Source organism: Homalodisca vitripennis, chromosome 5 (assembly GCF_021130785.1).
Source record: "Homalodisca vitripennis isolate AUS2020 chromosome 5, UT_GWSS_2.1, whole genome shotgun sequence".
NCBI classification, from domain to species: domain Eukaryota; kingdom Metazoa; phylum Arthropoda; class Insecta; order Hemiptera; family Cicadellidae; genus Homalodisca; species Homalodisca vitripennis.
In genome coordinates, this window is record NC_060211.1 from 47,378,465 (window position 1) to 47,399,762 (window position 21,298).

A 21,298-nucleotide genomic window follows, 5' to 3' on the forward strand; every position below is an offset into this window, starting at 1 on the left:
TATGTTAACCAAATAATGCCAAACAAGTTTATAATTTAGGAGTTCCTTTATTAATATCGGGACGAAGACGCGGCTAGAATTAATTCATGGGTGAAACCGAGCGGGACGACAGTGCAAAGCTTTCTTCCTCCGGTCCCGCCGTCACGACGCCAATAGATGTTACTAAATTGTAGACGCAATTATTTCTTTATGGTGGCCACCAAAGTTCGTGACGCTTTCATTTGATTTGTCCTCTTGCAATAATATTACTTGTGATGTTCTGTGGCTGATGTAACGTGCTTTGGTAACAAATATTCAATTATTTATAAGCCTCTTTCAGCACCTCGGATAAGTTCAGAAAGTAAACCTGAATTAATGTCCTAAACCGATTGTTGGTTGAATTATTAAGCGGGAATTACATGATAACTGAAATACAAAGATGGTGAAGATTGTGATAAAATGATATGCATGGATACTATAATTAATAATTAATAACTAAAATCGTTCCAAATGACCAACTACAAAATACATTCTAGTATTGGCCACTTGTCTTGTTAGCTTCTCGCTATTAGCTTTTGGGTACAAAGACGGGTCGAAAGAAATAAGTGTATTGACAGTAAAACAAATGTATGCCTCACAAAATAAGGATAGGAATTAATAACTTTCCATAAATCATATTGTTCCGGTGGTAGCACATATGATTTACACATGTGTCCCAGCGAAAGGAGACCCTCGCTTTCTATGTTGCCTGAAATGGAAGAGGCACTGAAAGCTTGGAAGACCGAGACGTCAGAAGGTTTTATAGGATTGGGGCTCTTATGCGAAAGAGAAGGTCAAAATATCAGGAAGACCCAAGTATTGGAAATAACCAACAGTAGAAAATATATACATAAAATGTTTATATCATCGTAAATTAATAAATAGATCAAGCAAATATATTGTATGAAACAAAAAATGTAATTTAACTATGGGCCAGTACCAAATCCAAGAGACCTAGAGGTCAAAAGGTAGAGTGTTAGAGGCCTAGAGGTTTGGGTGAGGTGGGAAATTTCGAGTATGGACTTATCTACGGATTGAGATCAACAGAGTGAGAAGATACAAGCAGCGTGAAACATTGAGTGCAGACTCGTAAAATAACTAACATACCTAGTGACAAAAAGTATCATTGTACTGGTAGAGAACATTGATGCCCCACAATTGGAAGACGTTAGTCGGTAAGGCGTCAGCAAGCATTCCGGAAATCATTGCTGGCCATTAAGACTAGTCATCATTCCTGCACTCCATCGTGCACTATTACAGATGGGATGTCTGTGGCCTCCACTAGTGAATTGTTGGGAATCCTTATCTTATATTCTCAGAAGTGTCCAATTATTCACAAAGATCAGTGATCATCATTGGGCGACATTTATATCACCGCAGGCAAACCAGCCTTAGTACGTAAAGCCCAAAAAATTGTATCCCCTAAGAAAGTTCATAACCTAAAGTCTCGAAACTAAGTTAGGATATGTACTCGAACTTCTAGTCAACTCCTTTCATCGGATTCAATAGCCCTTTCCAATAAAGAAGCCACCGTAAACGGACCCAGTAAGAATGTCAACTGCTCAACCACCTCAAGCATCACAGAATATAGTGATTACCATTATTAAATCCTCAGTGAACAGTTTTAATTTATTAAGTATTTCTAATACTGACTCTGTATTACATTAAATGTAATAACATTTAATCACAGATGATTAGTTAAACAAACATTTCTTGAATCAATTCTTAGGATCTTTTCTCTGCAAAGTAAATCTAGACATCTCGCTTAAGCTAATCACTATGACCAGTCGATAGAATTCATTAGTGATGGACTAAATCCAGCGAATACCAGTTCTTTTGTCTGGCAAAAAAGGCGTTGCGAAAAATGTTTCCATCAGACATCTGTGTTTTGTCTTTTCTGTGGTATATAGCAAAAATCAAATAAATATTCAATCTCAAGCAGAACTGTAAGATCTGCCATTTTAACATTCAACAGTGTAGATTTATTTAAACTGTTTAGCAATCGATAATCCTTTCAATAGAGTCTATTTGTTTATATTTGCATTTAGTGGAGTATCCATGTAGAATTTCAATATTTCACGTACTCGATAACTAGAATAATCACTTCTGAAACAGTACAGACTCTACCGTATGTAGAAGATTGAAAGTAATACCAAGTTTGGCATATCATTCTGGACAGTTTCAAAAATCAACTGCACAAGCCCATTCATTAACTCTAAAATTGATAACATTCTTATTTAAATCGACCAATTAACTCAGTACGCTCCAGTTACCTATCAGCAGCTGTCAGAGAAGGCGTCGCACAGCACAAGGCTCTGATCGACGAAAGGGATAATTACTCTGGTTGGGTGGGAAGAGAGAGTGAGGTTAGGAGAGTGACGGACACTACAAGACAGCTGACTGCCACCACAACAATAGAACAATCAGTTGATTACTGACATCTGTTTTCAAATGTTGGCTTTCCAGTGCTGCAGACTTCAGTCCTCTCAAGGTCTTTGGGTCGTAGTGCTAAAGTATGCGGGGATTATAATAACAATTTGCTAGCTTAGTGTTGCCTTGCCGCATTATACAAGGTCGAGACGGAACATAGGATGCTGGGTGGGACATTTTTTGATCGTAATCCGCTAACACAAACTCCACTGACATCCCAACAGCTACGTTTGTAAACTGTGTACTCCATTTCCCTTTCCTTTATCCCAGTTGTGTAACTAGTAAAGTGACGTTAGCGTGATTGAGATTGATTGATTGGTCGGTACTTATATTTGGCAATGCTGCGGCAGCCCAGTAATCTGCGTACTTTCTCTAAGCCACCGTGAGCGACTATGGATTTGACTTCCCCTCTCAGGCTTTCACCAACATCCTTAGTTGATCCTTAACATGAGCAAAGTCACCATTCCCGGTTATTACAGCAGTGGTGTATATGAAGTGGATTGAGAAATTAATGTAGTTGAGTACTTTTTATCCTTGACGGTTATGAACAGGTTATTACAAATATCACGGAAGTAGAGCATTCCTCAGTTGCATAGTTAGTTTAACATAAGTTAAAGTCCAAATCTCTTTGCCTCAAGGGTTTGGATTCATTCTGGCTCCCTTGAAATCGTTCAAATAAACCCATCTCGACAACGATGCTGGCAAAAATACTGAGCAAATTTCGGTGTAAAGCAACGGTCCAGAGAATCAAAAGTTCCACAACATCATGCTAATGGCGACCAACGTCATGATGCTGCATAAAGTATAATTGTTTTCAAAACTACCCGATGCTGGCTGGACTGTTAAAACAGGCATTACTGAGGATGAGTCACTGTGATGTGTCATTGAGCATTAACGACTGTCTATTTTAAGCAATAAATTTGGTAACACTGTCTCAAAAGAGCATTAGCGAATCCGGCAATATTGCCTCATGTCGTAGAGTCATAACAGAGGCTCTTGTTGTCACAAAGAGAGGAAATCATGTTGAGTTTGGGATATGCAATCGGTGTAATCAGGAATCATGACTAAGTATATTATGCGTACTTCACAAGGTAGATCAAAACCACCCCAGAGACCACAGTGATAGGAGATTAATTTTATCACTTTAGCAGGTGGATTGAATTAAAAGGTACACTAAGTACCAGCCATAGTGTTCTTCCAATTTGTCTTTTCTTTGACTATTCTTTATTTCTCGCTGTGTTTATTTATTTATATCTCGCTCAGTGTGGAAAAATTAATAGTTTTTGCCAAGCAAGGAGATTAACCGTATTAATAGAGGCCTTACATACTTAGTCTAGTATTTTTCTCAGGCCCCTGACGTTTCAGATAAGGATTTTGAAATAGTAAAGGATACGTGCAAGAATTTTCAAAAGTATTTGGATGTGGGTGTGAGTCAGGACGAACAACTGAGACGTCTCAGTGAGGAGAGTACTTGAATATTGCATCAGCACATCTTGAGCGGGCCCATTGACCTAGTGGAGGCATCGCATCAGACAGGCAGACCATGAGAAAGTGGTTTCCAATCCAATCAGCAAGACCGTGAGGACGAGATGGGAGGATGTGGCAAGTACGCCCCCTCCTCGGCTACCGGCCGGCGTACGGCAGAGGTCTCGGTGTCTTCAAACAGGTTTGGCCTGTCCGAAGACCTAGAGGAGGCGGGAGGTGGCAGGTGTAGCGGTTACATCATGTGACCTACATAATGTCCCGGTGCTCATTGACTATATGATCAAGCGACCGAGATATCCGTCAAGCCTGATCAACCACGGTTGACACATTGGTTACCTACTAACAGAGGTTTACGGTTGGGGATCGGGAGAGTTTTAAGAAAGACTAAACCATACCTTTTAAATATTAAGTGTACTAAATACCGTTTAGGCAACTATAGACCAATATCCATTTTGTGAGTGTTTTGAAAAAACTAAAAATGGCTCAACAAATATAATACCGGTAATCTTGATGTAAATTTATTTTTTTACAATATGGATTGAAATTGAACATGTTTGTTAATATAAAAATAATTTATCAATAATATTTGTTTTGGGTCTTTATAGTGCTCAAAATTAAATTTCTCATTTACCCTCGAATTCGTTCGAATTCACTGCCCAAACACTTATTATTATTTTGGCCCCACAAATAAGACGTTGCAGACCAAAAATAACTCTTTTTTTAGTCGATGTGGCATGCCTCCGATGATCTTGGAATCGATTATGAAATGTAGGAGTATTCCTTATCTCCCCAATTCTGATCGTTTCAATGCGAAGACGCAAAACCTTCCAATAAACTTCCTGTGAGTCATTGGGAACTCCTATATGGACGGCGAAATTCTCAAATGGCAAATGATAGTCATTGGGAGAAATTTATGTTCTCCAACTCACAATTCATTCTTTTATTATGTAAAAACAAAGTCCATTACATCATATAATCGTTAATTGTATTTGCCCATTTTATTTATTTTGTCCATTAAAGTATCATCGTGTCGGGAATTATAGACAAATTATTGTTAAAGCATCTGATATTAATTAAGTGGGGCAAATGCACGAATGCTTCTTTAATACGCAATTAATATATCTTACAAGTTTCATTCTAATTTGTATCTTTGTACGTTTGAAAAGTGGCTTGGAATTCTTGTATAAAAAATATGCCATTTTCAATGAAAGGGGTGTAATTTTCTTAGAAATATTAGTAATCGACTATTTTTACTATTGTCGCAATTCTTTCTAAAAAATCATATTTTTAAATTTAATTCTTACGTGCAAATACAAACATAATTACAATACGTACTACACGTGCGCACTACCAACAAATGCAAAAGTTAATCTCTATATGTCATAGAATACTCCAGTTGACGTGGACTTATATGGGTTAACTTTATTGTCAATAAAAGATAAGTACCTCAGGACTGTCTTTGAGGACAACTTTCTATATTTCATCACAGCGGGAAACCGGTTGGTAATACCCAATTTATAGAAGGAAGGATATAAAAACCGCTGTCTAACATGGACAGTGTGTAATTCAAACTTTGTCACTTTAACGGACAATAACATAAAACTCCAATTTTCTGTTGAAGTTATATAACAAAGTCTAACAAACTAAGACCAATCCTTTTTATTCACTGGTATAAACTTGTGTTCCTTTGACGAGACGAAAATACTTAACTTCTTTGAGTTGCGCATTATTCGAATGAATAAAGGAATATTAAATAATAATTGAAATTTATCTTTAGCACGGTGATTTTAAACAATGTTGAACCAATTTTACTAAAAAACTTACGAATTATCCTTGATCAGTTTGAATTAATATTTACCACTCTAACCATACATTTAATACGACTTCACATGTTGAATCTATATTTCCAAATTATTTTGGAACTATTAAATGTTAAAAAATTCACTTATTAATAAAGTTTGATTCATATAATAATAAAAATAAAGAAATAATATTAAACTTTAAAATTTTGTCCAACAAATTAAAGGTAAAATGCATAGACTTCTTCAATAGTTATTAATCCATAACAGCTTTTAGATTATTATTAAGGGAACAAACTGGTTGCTTTATTTTCTGCTCCACCTGACATATAACTTCTTGACTGAACATATTTAATAGATTTCCGACGTTCTTCACTAATATGTATAAATGAGTATGGATTACAATACGGAACTAGCGGAGGCCATATAGAACCCATCTTGAACAGACCGGTGGGTTGGGTACATGTACGTCGTTTTACTGGAACAAGGATAGCCACCTGCAGCATACCACAAGGTCTAGCTTTCCTTATCAGTTTAGATATGCGAGGCCACCAGAGTCCTGACCGTCTGAGCCGTATGAGAAATCGATAATTTCCGAAGCATCAAAATAACATCGATATAAATGAAAGCCTTGCGCCATTGTAAGCACATGTAAGTCACTTTAACTTCACATCAAGAACACCACAGTCATATTATGTACAAAATTAAAAGCTCTGAAAAGGTCGAGAACAATATTTAGCATATTTTTTCTCATATTTTTGGCATCCTCAACATTTTGGAGGAAATCTAATATAACATCGAGTCGATTTGTGTTTCCTGAACACGAAATGTGACAGAGAATTTCAATACAATAAACATTTTTTAAATATTGGGAATCCCTTTCAAATATTTATTGAGAGATGGATGAATGGAAATCGGACGATAGTTGTTTGAGGCACAAAAGTTGTGTTTCTTAAAATACTATCGGTATTTGAGAACTTTTCGATCTCTGCTTCACCAGGTCCGGCAGCTTATGTACATCATTCATCTGTCATCGAACAACATAACGTGAACAGAAAAACGTCGTAGATTTCAGATAAACCTGAGATCATAAGTGCTTAATGGAGGAATCTGGATTTTTGCACTCCATTCCGTTCTTGTTGCACCAAGCTTACAAAGACCTACTGGGTAAATCATCGGGTAAATCATACTAGGCAAGTCCCTAAAGTTCAGATGGACTTCAACAGGGTAGCATCAGGTACTTCGCCAACGAGATGTTGAGTAATAATTCCTGGATTTAGTAATAATTTTCAAATCAGCGTGTATCTCCTCATCTACGAATCCCATTCATCCCACTGTAGTAAGTCCGGAAGTTTTATATTCCCGAATGAAGTGTCATTAAAACTCAAAACATTTACTTCCGGTTTGAGATTTAGGGCCTAGGGACTCTTTAAGAACACTCTTCAAGAACTATAATCTATGCAGTTATAGGCTAACAAACACTAAAACACATACATGTAAATTTGGCATCACCATGCCCACCCTGCCTATTAAGAAGACAAATTTATAAAGTGCACAGACAAAGAAAGATTTCATATTATTCTTAAATACAAATTACGAGACTTTCTGCATGCAAACCCTTATTGAAACTATATCTTAATATCTTGACTCAAACTTGTTTTTATAAAGTACTTTTTTATATTGTTATATTTTATATAAAATACTGTAAATTTTTTACATAAATTGATATTTAACTGCAGAAAATACGTGTCTATAAAGAGATATGGAATTATTAGGTAGCGAAACCTTGCTTTGGTAAACGATTCATTTACTCGCTAGTGGAGGACGCAAGGTGAAGCAAACTCGCTCGAATCGACATTTAGTTGATGAAATCGTGCACACAGCCGCCACAATCGTGCGCGGTGTGGTGTAACAACGAACCGGTAAGCTGAGGTGTCAATACAGAGGGCACAAGGTCGGAGAAAGGCAGGTCTATACAATGTGACAGTTATACCCTAATGTACACTCTGATGTATTGGGTCGATAAGGTTCATTCTGGCTCAATTCTTCTTGGATCATTTCTTCTATCACTCCTTGAGCGGCATTGCTAATGAAATTCGACATAACCCATGGTTCAATTTATAAAATGAAAACCTAGTTAATGACGTTTCAAAATAACCAAATTGACAGAATGTGACTTGCAACTCTTGATTAACGATACAGTAAGCTATTTTGATTATGGAAAACGATATTTTAGTTTAACATATTAATTTTAATTATGTGGGATCTCATAACATGCTGGTTTTGAAATTAACTTTTGTGGAATTGTAATATATTTTGATAGCAGACTTATGGTCCCAATTATGGTATATCAAAACTTAAACCATGCAAGACATTGGACTGACAAATAATAGTACTTGATACGAATAACGTACCAAAGAGATTTTAAATAAACAAGGTACAGATTATCTCCCAAGTTTATATTTGCGATTTAAATAGTTAGATTCAATAACAACCTTTTGAAAAATTACAAACAACTTTTATTTTCAAATAAAAATTTAGTTTGCAAATGTAACTTGAATTCATTTCAAACTATACAGTATAAAAAATTTTATATATTCAAAATGCAGCTTAAGATATCATTTCAGCGCCTACAAAGCCCGGAAAATATATAATTACCGAATGTTTTAATCTATCTAGCTATTCGAAATTTGTAAGAGATATAAATCTCAACACGATAAAATAAAAAAAACATATAACACTTTATTATTTATAATACTTTATAAATAAATAACATCTTTTATAAAGTAAAAACTAACATTTTACTAAAATATTGTTCCAACTTACTTGTATAACATACAGGCATTTACCTGAACTTAAATGAAAATGCAATTCTAGTTTGTTAATTGAATAGGGAAATAAAACAAAAATGTATAGTTTCAGGTAGTATCATATTTTTAATTATTTATTACGTAAATTACTGTTTTAACGCAATATAATTTAAAGAAAATTTATTCCATTTTAATAAAATGTTTCATAAGGAAATCATATTTTTTAAATAAAAACATGTCATTCCTCCTCCCTTTTTTGGTGCATAGTTAAACATTTCAAATTCTAAACTCCAACCATTTGTTATGTCTAATAATAAAATGCTCTAATAAAAGTTATGTCACAAACGCTTGGAGCAGTGATCAAAAGATTAGGTTCCTATTTTTCCGTCTTCAGAAAATATATTCAAAATCTGATCAGAATTCTGTTTATAAATTCAAAACACAGTATTTCAACTTAAAACCTTCTTCACCGCCATAAATTCATTTGTTCACTTAGAACTTATGTAACTTTTCAGAATAAACCTTTCGTTATAACACAAATAAAAACATCCCACTTTTTTTAAATTCACTTTTTTACTTTAAATCCGTTTTTTTAATCAGAATCCTTTCTACATGAGTCAACAGATCAGAGACAGCATAGATCACTTTCATTTCCTACGTTTTCCCGATCTTGTATACATCGTTGCTTTCAAAGGTCGGGCAACGAGCGGTGAGCGCGGGCGTGAAAGCTGCCCCCATCTCGTTATCGCATGATGCAATCATGACTCCCCAGGTCCAGCGAGACAATTAATGTCCTTACAGCTTGTGTAACTTCCCCCGGGCATTCCTGGAGGCTCCGGTAGACTGCCTATCGGTACACCATTTGTCTTGTTATTGTCGGTTCAATTCTCGTGACCCAGATATAACGAGTGATACGGATGTAGTCTATCTCATATCCTACATCATATGGAGTATTATATTCCTGGAAGTGCCATTTCTAAACTTTGTTTCATAACTTTTACTTTAGTGTATTTAGACAGTTTTTGAGGCTATCTCCAAACAAAATTCAACTTCAAAATCACGCGTTAACAAGAAAATTGATTTAATAAAAAAATATTTACACTTATTATGTGTATAATTTTCCATATAATCTTTGATTGCCTAAATTAGGCCATATAAAGTTTAATGTTGCTTATTTTTTTTATATTTCTCCGTTTACCACTCTAGGGACCCGGAGTCAAATCCCGTTTTGAGCACGTAATTTTAAACCATAATAAATAATCATCTGAGTCTAGCTCGAAACAATGTGACAGATTTTCTAGGTTGAATCTTCCCGTCATGCACAAGAAAACAATTGTTTCCCAAATGTTCATAATGAGTTACTGCAGTTAAAACACTGTTTTAGGTAGATTTTGAATATAGAAACGCCCTATTGCAATTTTGTCATGGTTGTACTTAAAAATTATTTGCACCAGAAACCAAAACCACTCCCCAGTTCAAAGGATTTTATGTATTAACTTAGAAAAAACATTGATCTTATAAATATCTCACTTAAGTTCATTGGTATCCTTATTGCGCAATTATGGATCAATAAGGCGGCCGTTTCAACTTTAAAGAATGTACAACTTGTTATTTATGAACCTATAGGTTCACACACACACACACACACACACACACACACACACCACACACACACACACACACACACACACACACACACACACACACACACACACACACACACACACACACACACACACACACACACACACACACAAGCGCATGGGATTGGGATCGGGTGTATTCCCGCCTTATGTCACCTAGGGCACTTCCTTAATCAAACTCAGATTTTTGTTATTTGTAATAATTATATCCTAAACAGGTCAGTATGTATATAGATTTCAAAAATTATAACGAGAACAATTATACCAAACAACGTATTATACACTGAAATTATCGCAGATTATTACTTAGTCAAGAGCCTAAGTTAATACTGAAAATCCCGGCCAGGGACATTAGGCGGAAAACGGCAGGTGCCGGATTGGTCCCAACCCCTATCCCTCCGCGCTCGTCAAGTATAGATGTCTTATTTTACCAGGCGAAGTTGGGGATAACAAGCCCTCTCTAACACTTAACCTGGGGACCAACCGCTTAAAGGTGACTTCCGAACCACCACCAATAGCTGGGCAGGCGGGCTGCTTGCAAGGACAGGATCGCTCAGCGGTCACCCATCCAAGCGGCAGCCGCGCTCGACGTTGCTTGATCCAATTATCTTGCGATAACCGTTGTACCCACTAAACTACGCCATCGGCAACTCGCGAGTGTGAAGGTGCGTGCTTAGCCTTCAGCCGCAATCACTATTTGCTATTACTATAGTAAAAAAGCAAGTCTGAGCTCTAGACTCTATATTATTCTATTTTTAAGTAATATTTAACCACCGTAGTTACTTTGTACACTTTAAACACCAAGAGAGAAAATAGAGGTAGTAAATAAATCTGTCGACGATTACCTCCTCACAAGGGAGGATCTCTCAAGATCCCGCGATCTCTGGACATATTTCACTCCTGGAGAACAGGGGGCGTTCCTCTACGCCGTAGAGCACAGAGTTTAAACAGTCTAGACTCTAGGGTAATAACATCAGTACTCCGTTAAATCATCGAGTGAACGACACATAGAGTACGTCGACTGTGGGAAACTCTCACAGGGCAGCATTTAGTTATATAACTGATGTTGTCGAATAAAATATTCTATCAGCTGATGTAAGAATTCCCGTCTTCCAGTGAGTTTTACTATTTTGTCACCTGCTTTATGTCCCGTTCGTTCTTTATCTATTCCAAACCGCAATGAGATCTTGTGATATTAATAGTCACTTTATCATCAAGGTTTTCCTATTCAAACAGTACAAAAATTGTAGGTATAATTCAAATATGTTAACAATAATTCGGCCACATAATGGAGAGCCATCTTCAACCAACAGATGTTATATGTTGACTGAATATATATGTATAAAAGTAAACAGATTGTCTTCAAAAACAGATGTTTAACAATAAAACCGTTTGAACAAGAAAACTTTGTCATAACACCGACTGTGTAAGCCTACCAATTCAAAAATAATTTTCTTATAGATTTAATATCTTTCTTATATTATAAATAACTTTTGTAAGATTGTTTGAATTTTTTAACAAGGAAAATTTAAATACTGTTTTAATGTGTTGAAAACACTAAGTGCAGGTTACTCAATACCTATCAATGCACTGACTTACAAATAAACTAAAGGCACTATTTATTTTTATATTTAAAGAATTAATATAAATTGTTTTTTCATACCCAAGCAACTTTATAAAGCAAAAATAAACTTTATTCACTATAAAAATATTATTTTTCCAACAAGATGGATACTTGTATCAACGTGAAGGACATCATATTATCTGTCAACAGAAACATGAACAAACGTATTGCCTCCATTTGCATTTCTCAGGATTAAACCTATAAAAATAGGTTTTGGGTAATTTTTAATTTAGCATATTTTCAAATTTGATATGTAACTAAAAAAAACACAGAAACATAAACAAAATTTGTTCCCTCCACAGGGGTTTCGCAGGCCGAAACTTAAAAATCTGTTTTGAGATAAATAACACCACAATTAGCTAAATACATGTTTCCAAGTTTATGTGAAGGTTGCTCTAGTGCCATTAACAATGTCCTAGTTGATTCTGAAAACACTTTACGAGCTCTTAAATGTAACAGAGCACTTTCTCTGGCACATTCCGAAATATTTCACTCGTTTTGTAGAGTCACTTTGTCAAGTTTACAAGTTGAGGAGACATTCTTTTTAGGAAACAGTCTGTTTGTTGTGCCGGATTTTTCGGAGAAACCTGGTCTAGAGTCTCCAAATTCCTTCTTTTACGTTGAAACGTATTCATAAAGATTTCACCCCAGATTATTTTGTACTTCCGGCGTTGAGCACACAACACGCGAAGTCAGCTCTTTCGCTCGTTATCGAAAGGGAAAACGAACAACGAGCGTTAAATCGTAAATGCGGTCTGATTCCCTCCGTTTTGCGTTGTAATCCCCTCAGTTGGTGCGTGTTTACTTGCATTAGCTGATGTTATCTCGTAAGAGAGATTACAGAATTGTTGATTAGATATGAAAACCTGCTTGTGATGCTGGAAGGAAACGACAGATCGTTAATTCTTCGCTTACTGCGGTCAGCATTTAGTTTCATGCCAATTGGTTGTAATTAAATTTTTTTATTAGAGAAAGAATTGCTTAAATTCTTGAATTCTACAAGTTTCTTCTTAAGATTTATCATTCACATTATTTCTTTATTCCCTATTGAATTGAATGTTTAATAAATGTATGCAATCTTTACGCCCTTAGAAAATCTATCACGGATGTTTATAATACTAAAATGGTTTCGTAATGCAACAAAAGTTTTAAATTAAGTGACCGTAAGAAACAATTACATCCGTATAACAAATGTTGTGGTATAAATATGTAGTGATGTTCTGCAAGGAACATAATAGTATAAATTGTTCAATTTCAGACAATGAAAGTTGTAATAAATCAGTGTATAACAACAGTGAACGATAATTACTCATATAAATCATCATATAACCTAGAGACCGTAGAAAAAATTAATTAAAGGAAATTCTCGCCAGATCCATTATTCGACGAAAATGTGTCTTTTATATTTATTTAAAGTAAATTTCAAAAGCTTCGAAATGGATAATCCTACTTCTGCCTTAGGACATAACAGCTTATCGAAATATTATCTTTGTACGCATAAACAAGTATTTATTTTAGACCTAACAAATACGACCGTACTGTACGTAAATAGGTTAGTGCGTTTGTTTTTATGGATCTTAGTCAATTTCCTGGAATCGCCAGCCCATAATGTGCTGTAAATCACAAACGCTGTGAAACCAATAGACTAAACATCCAAGACTGTCACTGATCCAAAACAACTGAACATATTGAATTGCAATGAAAACACTCTGCATCATACAAATTTTGAAAATTTACCTAAATTAAAATTCAAAATTTTTATTTCAAAAGGCAATTTAAAACGCACATTGCACATCTCTAAATTTTGGCCTTTAAATACAAATGTTATAACCAAACTCAAACTTACATCGCATAAAAATACTGATCAACTGAAATTTTTTGGATATCAAAATTTCTTTTATGCCTATAGAAATTCCCTTAGTATTGCCATAGCTTCTCCAGTAACTCCAATGTGTAGCTCTGGCTCGAGCATTGGAAATGTCTTTTTAAAATAACTAATTTTTCCAGCATGAATCATCACATAGTTTAGCACCAGACGATATTGCATTTTTAAACGTCTAATGAAAATAAACAATATAATCTTTGTTTATTGAGGAAGGTCAGAATTTTAGAAATATTTATGATTTTATTCACAATATTCGCATAACTTTATTTATTTTTGTATTAATTTACATAACATTATTATGATTACTTAATTAGAGTGCAATCCTTCTAAACATAAAATAGTGAAAACTGTTGAAAAAATATAAATAGGCTACTAAAAATACCACTGGAATTAAACACATAACCGGTATTGTGGCATAGGCCATTGGTGTATATAAGTAAAATTTGGCTTAATTTGGTACAGAATATTGGCCTTGGCACTCACTTGGTATTTTACAAGATGAGTAACTAATTAAGTAAAGCAACCTTTTGAATGGAACTGTACCGCACTACAGAAAGGATTCAAGCAAGGTAGACCCCTGCATTATGGTCCTAGGTTCGAGTCACAGACTTGATAATTATGCAGGAAAGTTGTTTTTATGTAGGTCAGTCCAATGCAGTAGGCAGCGGCACGTGGTTACTTGTGTGTTCATTTTCAACCAACGTTGGATTGCGAAATACAATCGTTAGTGAAGTAGATTGACTTAATAAATTATTACGGTTTAATGTCACGTGACATTCATTGTTTAGGGCAGTTCCAAGGACACTGTGTATTATGTCTGTCAGGACGTTAATTAAAAATTACTTGGAGAGTAAATGTTAACAATTAATAATCAAAGGAAATCTGGTGTTTCTTTCTTTTTAGGTTATCTTTACACAACAGTTCTGAAACTTAAATCTTTTTCATTTTAATTTCAATTTTTTTCATTTTAACATGTAAATGGGCCTCTTGGATTCAAGGTACTGGACAAAATAGAAATGCTTTGCTCTTTCATTTCTAGACTCTTCATGATGGGATTGAAACAGCCAGAACATGGTTCCTTAAATTAGTAGGGGTTCTTAGTGAATAAAGTTGTTGTTAAAATACTAGAAAAACAAAAAAAACGCTATTGCGATACTCTACAATTGTAAACACTCAAAATGTACGATTTCAGTAAAGTTTTAACTAGTAGCCTATTTAGCATTTATTTTTGGTATAACTGTAATCTGGAATCTGCAGATAGTATCGTAAAATATTAAAACGTTCAAAAAATAGAAATATGATTTCAGACATTTGCCATTATTACATATCACATCAAATAGAATACTACATTTCAAGGATCTACCCTCTTCTTCAGTTATAAAAACCCTAATACAATAAAAAATGCACATAAAATTTAAAAACAAGGGAGAAAATGAACTGTCACTCAATGTCAAGTTTCATGTTTATGTCTTTATTTTCATAAATGCTTAACGACTACAAATGTCCAAACCCCTACTATTCTTTCATACCATCCATTTTCAATATCAACGTATTTAAATGCGTAACTTTCCTTTTGAAAGGACAAAAGGAGCCTATTTTATGAACAAATTTTATCAATCAAATAACCGCCAGTCCAACTTTCTAGATTTCCAATTCTAGCTCAGATACGATACGTCATACAGGTTATCCCAACTATCCTCCCTCCACCTCTCCCCTAAGTAGAAAACCCGATCATTAAAAAGTTTTAAAAGGCTAATTATGGATTTTATTGAACTATGTCAAAACTTGCTAAAGAAACCAAATTTGTTTCAGATTTATCCCACATTTGAGATCTTAAAACAGTATATATTACAGATTAAACTGTTATGACACTGCTGACCTCATTGTATGCCTATTTGTTTAGGACAGGATTAAAGTGAATAAGTATTTATAGACTAGCATATTTATAAAATATAGTTATTTTATCAATCTCCTGTGAAATTGAAGATGGAAACAACGCTTGCCAGAAAGGTTGAAGTTATCCTGCTTGTGAAGCAAAATCAAAAACACTGCAAATGATTCACGTAACTAGCAGAGGTGTTTAAGATTTACATGATGATCTCACAACTCCAAACTCGTAAGATGGCGAAGGACGTATTTTGATGAACTTATTCCCTTATAATTTCCTAGCAAATTTGTTTCTCTCATAGTTTAAAGAATAGATAACACTTTTTTAAGGAAAGTCATTAAGGGTGAGCAATAAAACTCTTATTATAAAATATCTTTCGTAAATGGCCTAACTCAAATTATTTATTTTTCAAGCGAGACTACGAATTTTCCAATTTGTGTATAATACTGATTTAATGAAAATTATTTATTATTTTTATTATCTAGCTAGTAGATTAAAGTCAAAGTTAGTATGATTTTAAAATTGTGTAATCCAAATACAGGATTCGAGGGTAAAAGTGTTCAAAAATTGAGAGCGAAGAGTATTGTAACATTGCTACATTCCCTCAGGTTTGAACTTAAGAAAAAAACACTTCAACTAAAAGCTGCACGGTTCCTACAATTGTTATGGAGATTTTAATCCCATAAGGTTTTATGTGGTCACGTTGCTTCTCTGAATAGAAATCCATATTGTTTGTCACGGATACGTCTTTAAAATAATAGAATCTTTTCTCTGAAAAATTTCTCTAATCTTGATTGTTGGTGAAAAATAGTATAGTAAAGTGAAATGCATCAATATTGTTTCACGAATATCAAGGTTTAAGAATTTGAATAACCAAATTTCAAAACATATTCTTGATACGAAAGTGTCGTTATTTTCTATACTATATTAATTCATGGACAAATATGCGATTACTTGTAACGACATATGTGACACCTTTTCAGAGCTATATAATGCCAAACCCTCACATCTTTTAAGTATAGGATGAAGAGTTTAAGGTTGATAAACTTCATCCCTAAATATTATATTATTCTTTTTTTATAACATTTTATGGTGTCACTTTAAAAATAAATGGTATTTTCTTAATTAAATTACTGCTACTCCGAAGCTGCGGCAATTTTTCAAAAACTAATTAAGTTATAAAGTTTTATTTTTTACTTTTGAGGCAAACTTGTTTCTGAAGAAATAGAATGTGATATAATTATTTAATTAGAAAAAGTTTTACTTGGAACTTAAGTTCGATCCTTAGACAATATTCCAGGGTTATCGTACGTTTGACCCACCTTATACTACATTTGCTCTATCGTGTTCAATTAAAACATAAAAAATGAGAAGGGAGTACGTGGAAAAATAAAAATAAACAATGTATAAGTTTTAATTTAAATTTTGTCAACCTAAATCTACAATAAGATGTTTCGTTTTTAACATACGGCTATATAGATTTTTATTAAATAACAGTTATTATGAATTTTGTCCGAGGCTAATTAATTATTTTATGTAGCTAAAACACGTAGACAAAATTGTAATCTGAAAATTTGTAATGAAAAATAAAAAATTTTTGTAGACTCAGATACTAACGAATCCTGCAATGAATTTTGAAATCCTCACAAACTTGCAGCATAATAAAATTATTTATTTATTAGCATGTGATTGGACGAATTCTTCTTGATTATTCCCAAATAATATTCCTCATTAAGTAAATATGCATTTAAAAAGTGATCTTACCTTCTATCCCTGGGACGTTTCTGGGTGCCTCCTTTGATGGTTCTGTATAGAGACATCATCTTGACACTACACTACACTAAATCCACTCGGTCGGAAAAGCACTGCACTACTGAAAGAGCGTACGATTAAAATAAAAACTAAATAGCAGGAAAAAAGGAAACTAGCCAAGCGTACGGGCGGCGCTAACGTCAGGTTAGCTGTAAAGTGCGTGAGAAGGACGGGGACGGACGCATCTCTTCGGCGCGCACACAGTCGGAGGATCGGACGGACTGTGAGGCGGACGGTGGACGCACTTTCACACGGCTCGCACAGCAGCACCCTTGTGGAAGGGGAGAGACTCGGGGAACCACGGGCCTTGAGTCGGCTGTGGCTGCGAGCACAGGTAACCGAATATGTGGAATATTACGAAAAGATGCAAAGTTAAGAAATAAATTGGGTGACTAAAGGATGACTAACTAATATTTGAAGGTTATTAAAATCCTCTATATATCATCTCCTTGTGATCAAATAATTAAAACAGAACTTAAATTTAATTTTTCCTATATTAACCAGCCTAATTAAATATTATAACTATTTTAGTTCTAGAAGGTTGCAAAAAGTATTTTTTCAATGTTTACTGACTAAAATAAAGGTTAATTGGAATTATGTTTTTTAAATAATAATTTAACCGTTAAAAATAGTTTCAATGGTGTTTGAGCACTTCAATGCTCCAATTTTTCCATGTTATTCGTAAATTATTACGCGTATGTTTTATTAGCTTTATTATATTTTAACCCTTTTAAACGCTCAGAATTGACGTTATTCTAGGATGCTAATAAATTATATAAATCTTAAGATACTATAGCGAGGTTTGGTTACTTGTGTTTCGTACGCCACATCACGTATCGTGTAACAAATGTCGTTGAGGTTGCATAGAAAATTTCAAATCAAGTCATTCTCAAGATGTCCTGTGAACAGATAGACAAAGAAGCAATCATACAGAAAAGAAATTAATACAACAATGACCGACCATACAACTGATTTGTGTCTGTGTTTCACGAAACATTTAAACCTTTACAGATGGAACATATCTAAATATATCTTGCCATATAGTAAATGCACATTTTTATTCGTAAAATAAATGTTCCTGTTAGCTAGGGGGTGCCACAACACTATAGTGTGCTGAAATAAAATGTTGCCACCGACTTTTAACATTGATTTTCCACTCGATTATTTTTTTTAGAAATAAAAGCTCTTCATGTTAAAATCATATATGATTGTATTCAGTTTTTTTACAAATTTATTTGTTCTAATTGTTCTTCGTTTCCATCATAAGATCAACGTACAAATAAATATTCGTTAAAGGTCAGCAAAATTCCATGGAGTAACATCCACCATCATCAAACTCATTGTTGCCTATATAGAAATGAAGCTTCATGCAAAATTTCAAGTCTATAGGTAAATTTCTTTTCGATATACCTGTGTCGTGCGCTTAAACAGACATATTATTATAGGCTGACAGAAATTTAATTTTCCAGCCACTCAAGTGATAGGCTTCGCTGACGCTCAGCCAACAATACTCTTGTCTTCCAAATACGAGTAAGTTCATGCACAGGATCATTGCTTTGATAATATGCCAAATTATGATTTTTTTAAATAACCACCTATGAGATCTGATAATAATAGGCTTCACTAACGTGCATCCAACAATAAACCTTATTTATTTCAAATTTGTTTTTTTATTTTTTATAAGTACTTGGAGTCTTCGTCCCTTGTGTAATGGGTTATTAAAAAAGTTAGTATAGTTGTTTCACAGTTCTTTGCGATCGGGCTAAAATAAAAATAAATTAAACCATAGAATTTGAAATGTGTTCTAAATATTACAATATGTTACTTTATGCTCTAATAATGGAAATATATTGTTGTTTATTAATCTAGTTACTGAGAGCTACCAATTAATTGTATGTCCAAATTAGTCTCCGTACTGTGTTTAAGTCAGAAGTCCTTTGCATTTCTTTAAATTTTGGGACATTTATAACACTCGAAATTAATATAACGTTCCCACAGCGTCTGTCAATGACTTCAACTACTGTTTCAAAAGGTCCTTGCGATTCGTCACTCTGCTAGACGAAATCACTGACAAATCCCTTGTGCCAGGATTGTTGAAACTGACCAGGTCGTTTTGGGCCACCATCCGTCAGTCACTGTTACACCCTCTAACCGTGATCTGTCAGTCACTGTCACTGTGATCAGTCAATGTCGCCGTGACCTCAGGGACAACACTGCTGGCACTAATGTTACTAGAGGTGTCTGCGCCAAGCATGTTCCGTGACACAACCATTGACCCAGGCGTGACACCGATATCTAATGTGATTTCGTCATTTCGGTCACAACTGATTTTCAAATTTATGTTCTTCACCTAGCACACCTAAATATTTGATACTTAGAATAGGTTTAATATTATACAACATTGTATGTAAGGTTACAAATTCTTGTACCTTCAAGCCATCCCCAAGCTCTCTGCAGTCTGAAAGTCGTGTGAAGAATAGATCACGCAATTTGTGATCCACGCCTACCTGAAGTTGATCCAGTAAGGTCGAAGCAGATTAGATTCAGGTTGCAGAAAGCTTGGGAAAGGCGTGATAGCACAAGCATCTGTAATTTAAAATACTTATCCCCCATAGAAACAGAAACGTATTTCACACTAATGTATGTTTCGAAGTGCATAGAAAACAATAACTGTAAACTTGGATGCATTTTATGTTTAATGGATACAGTAATCAGTTAAACACTAATTAGGGAGTATAAAAGTCTAGGGTGTCGTACTTTATTATATCTGAATTAGACATAGAGGAGTCTAATATATATACACTCCTCTATGTCTCTATATATAATCCTGTAAAGATGTCCTATAAACACACCAGTATAGTTATATACACATTTCTAAAACGCCAACTATTTTGCAATGATATATGTATGTATTGTACGTTTCAAAGTAAACAGAAAACGATAAATGTAAAATTGGATGCATTTTAATTTTAATGAATATAGTAATTAGTTAAGCACTAATTAGGGAGTATAACAGTCTAAGGTGTCGTACTTTATTTGATCTAAATTACCAATTTTACATTTATTGTTTGCTGTTTACTTTGAAACATACAATACACACCTATATAATTGCAAAATAGTTGTATCTTGGAAATGTTTATAACAATACTGGTATGTTTATAGGACATTCTGGATAAGAATGTTGAGTACTATCAGCCACAGAAGTTTGTGAGACCCCTGTGTATGGAACAAAATATATTCTATATTTAGAATATATTTCACATCACATTCTATACCCAGATAAAAAAATATTAACTGTGAATTTAAATTAAAAAGGTGTGATAGTTAGGTTTTTGCCACCCCACTTTCAAAGGAACGAATAAGTTAATCAGTCAACATCGTTTACCACCGTAGCGTATGGAGCAAATGTTACCTATAGAGACGCTGTCATATAGGTAACATTCTCGAGTTGAAATATCACGTTTAGATCAAACTCGTTCAGTTGCGAGTGAATATATTTTAAATACTAAATACAGAAATACGTTATAGAATCAATTCTTCAGCGGTATTCTCATTCTGAATCAGAAGAAATATTACATAGCACTTGAAGAGAACCTCTGATATCGTAACTCAAATTATTTGCTATCGCACTGTCATTATTAGAACTCAGTAGGCCCGACTTGAAACCGTCTCGTTGTCAGTTGATAAACAGGGGCTATACACTTTAAACTTGGTACGTGGTTATTCTTGGTTGAAGAAAAGGAAGGAAAAAGTCAAAATTAAAGGTGGAAATGTAACCAATACCTTCATATTGATACCATAGAAACTATGATATCTATGTGAACACCGCATAGTAATACATTTTTAAAGAAACTGAATATAATCATTTTTCATGTGACATAGACTTCTAAGACAGGTGATGAAG

General features: G+C 34.3%; 1 protein-coding gene across 4 annotated transcripts in view; it reads right to left on the reverse strand.

Annotated features, from left to right (window-relative positions):
• LOC124362102 overlaps positions 1-17,614 on the reverse strand; it is a 265,442-nt gene extending 247,828 nt beyond the window's left edge. For 3 of the 4 annotated variants that reach the window (XM_046816284.1, XM_046816285.1, XM_046816282.1), the window contains exon 1: positions 17,347-17,612. In XM_046816284.1, the coding sequence (XP_046672240.1) occupies positions 17,347-17,405 (59 nt within the window). In that variant the 5' untranslated portion in view covers positions 17,406-17,612. Of the gene's footprint in view, positions 1-17,346 lie in introns of all 4 variants that reach the window. The other variant, XM_046816283.1, reaches the window with a different exon arrangement.
• Positions 17,615-21,298: the final 3,684 nt, after the last annotated feature.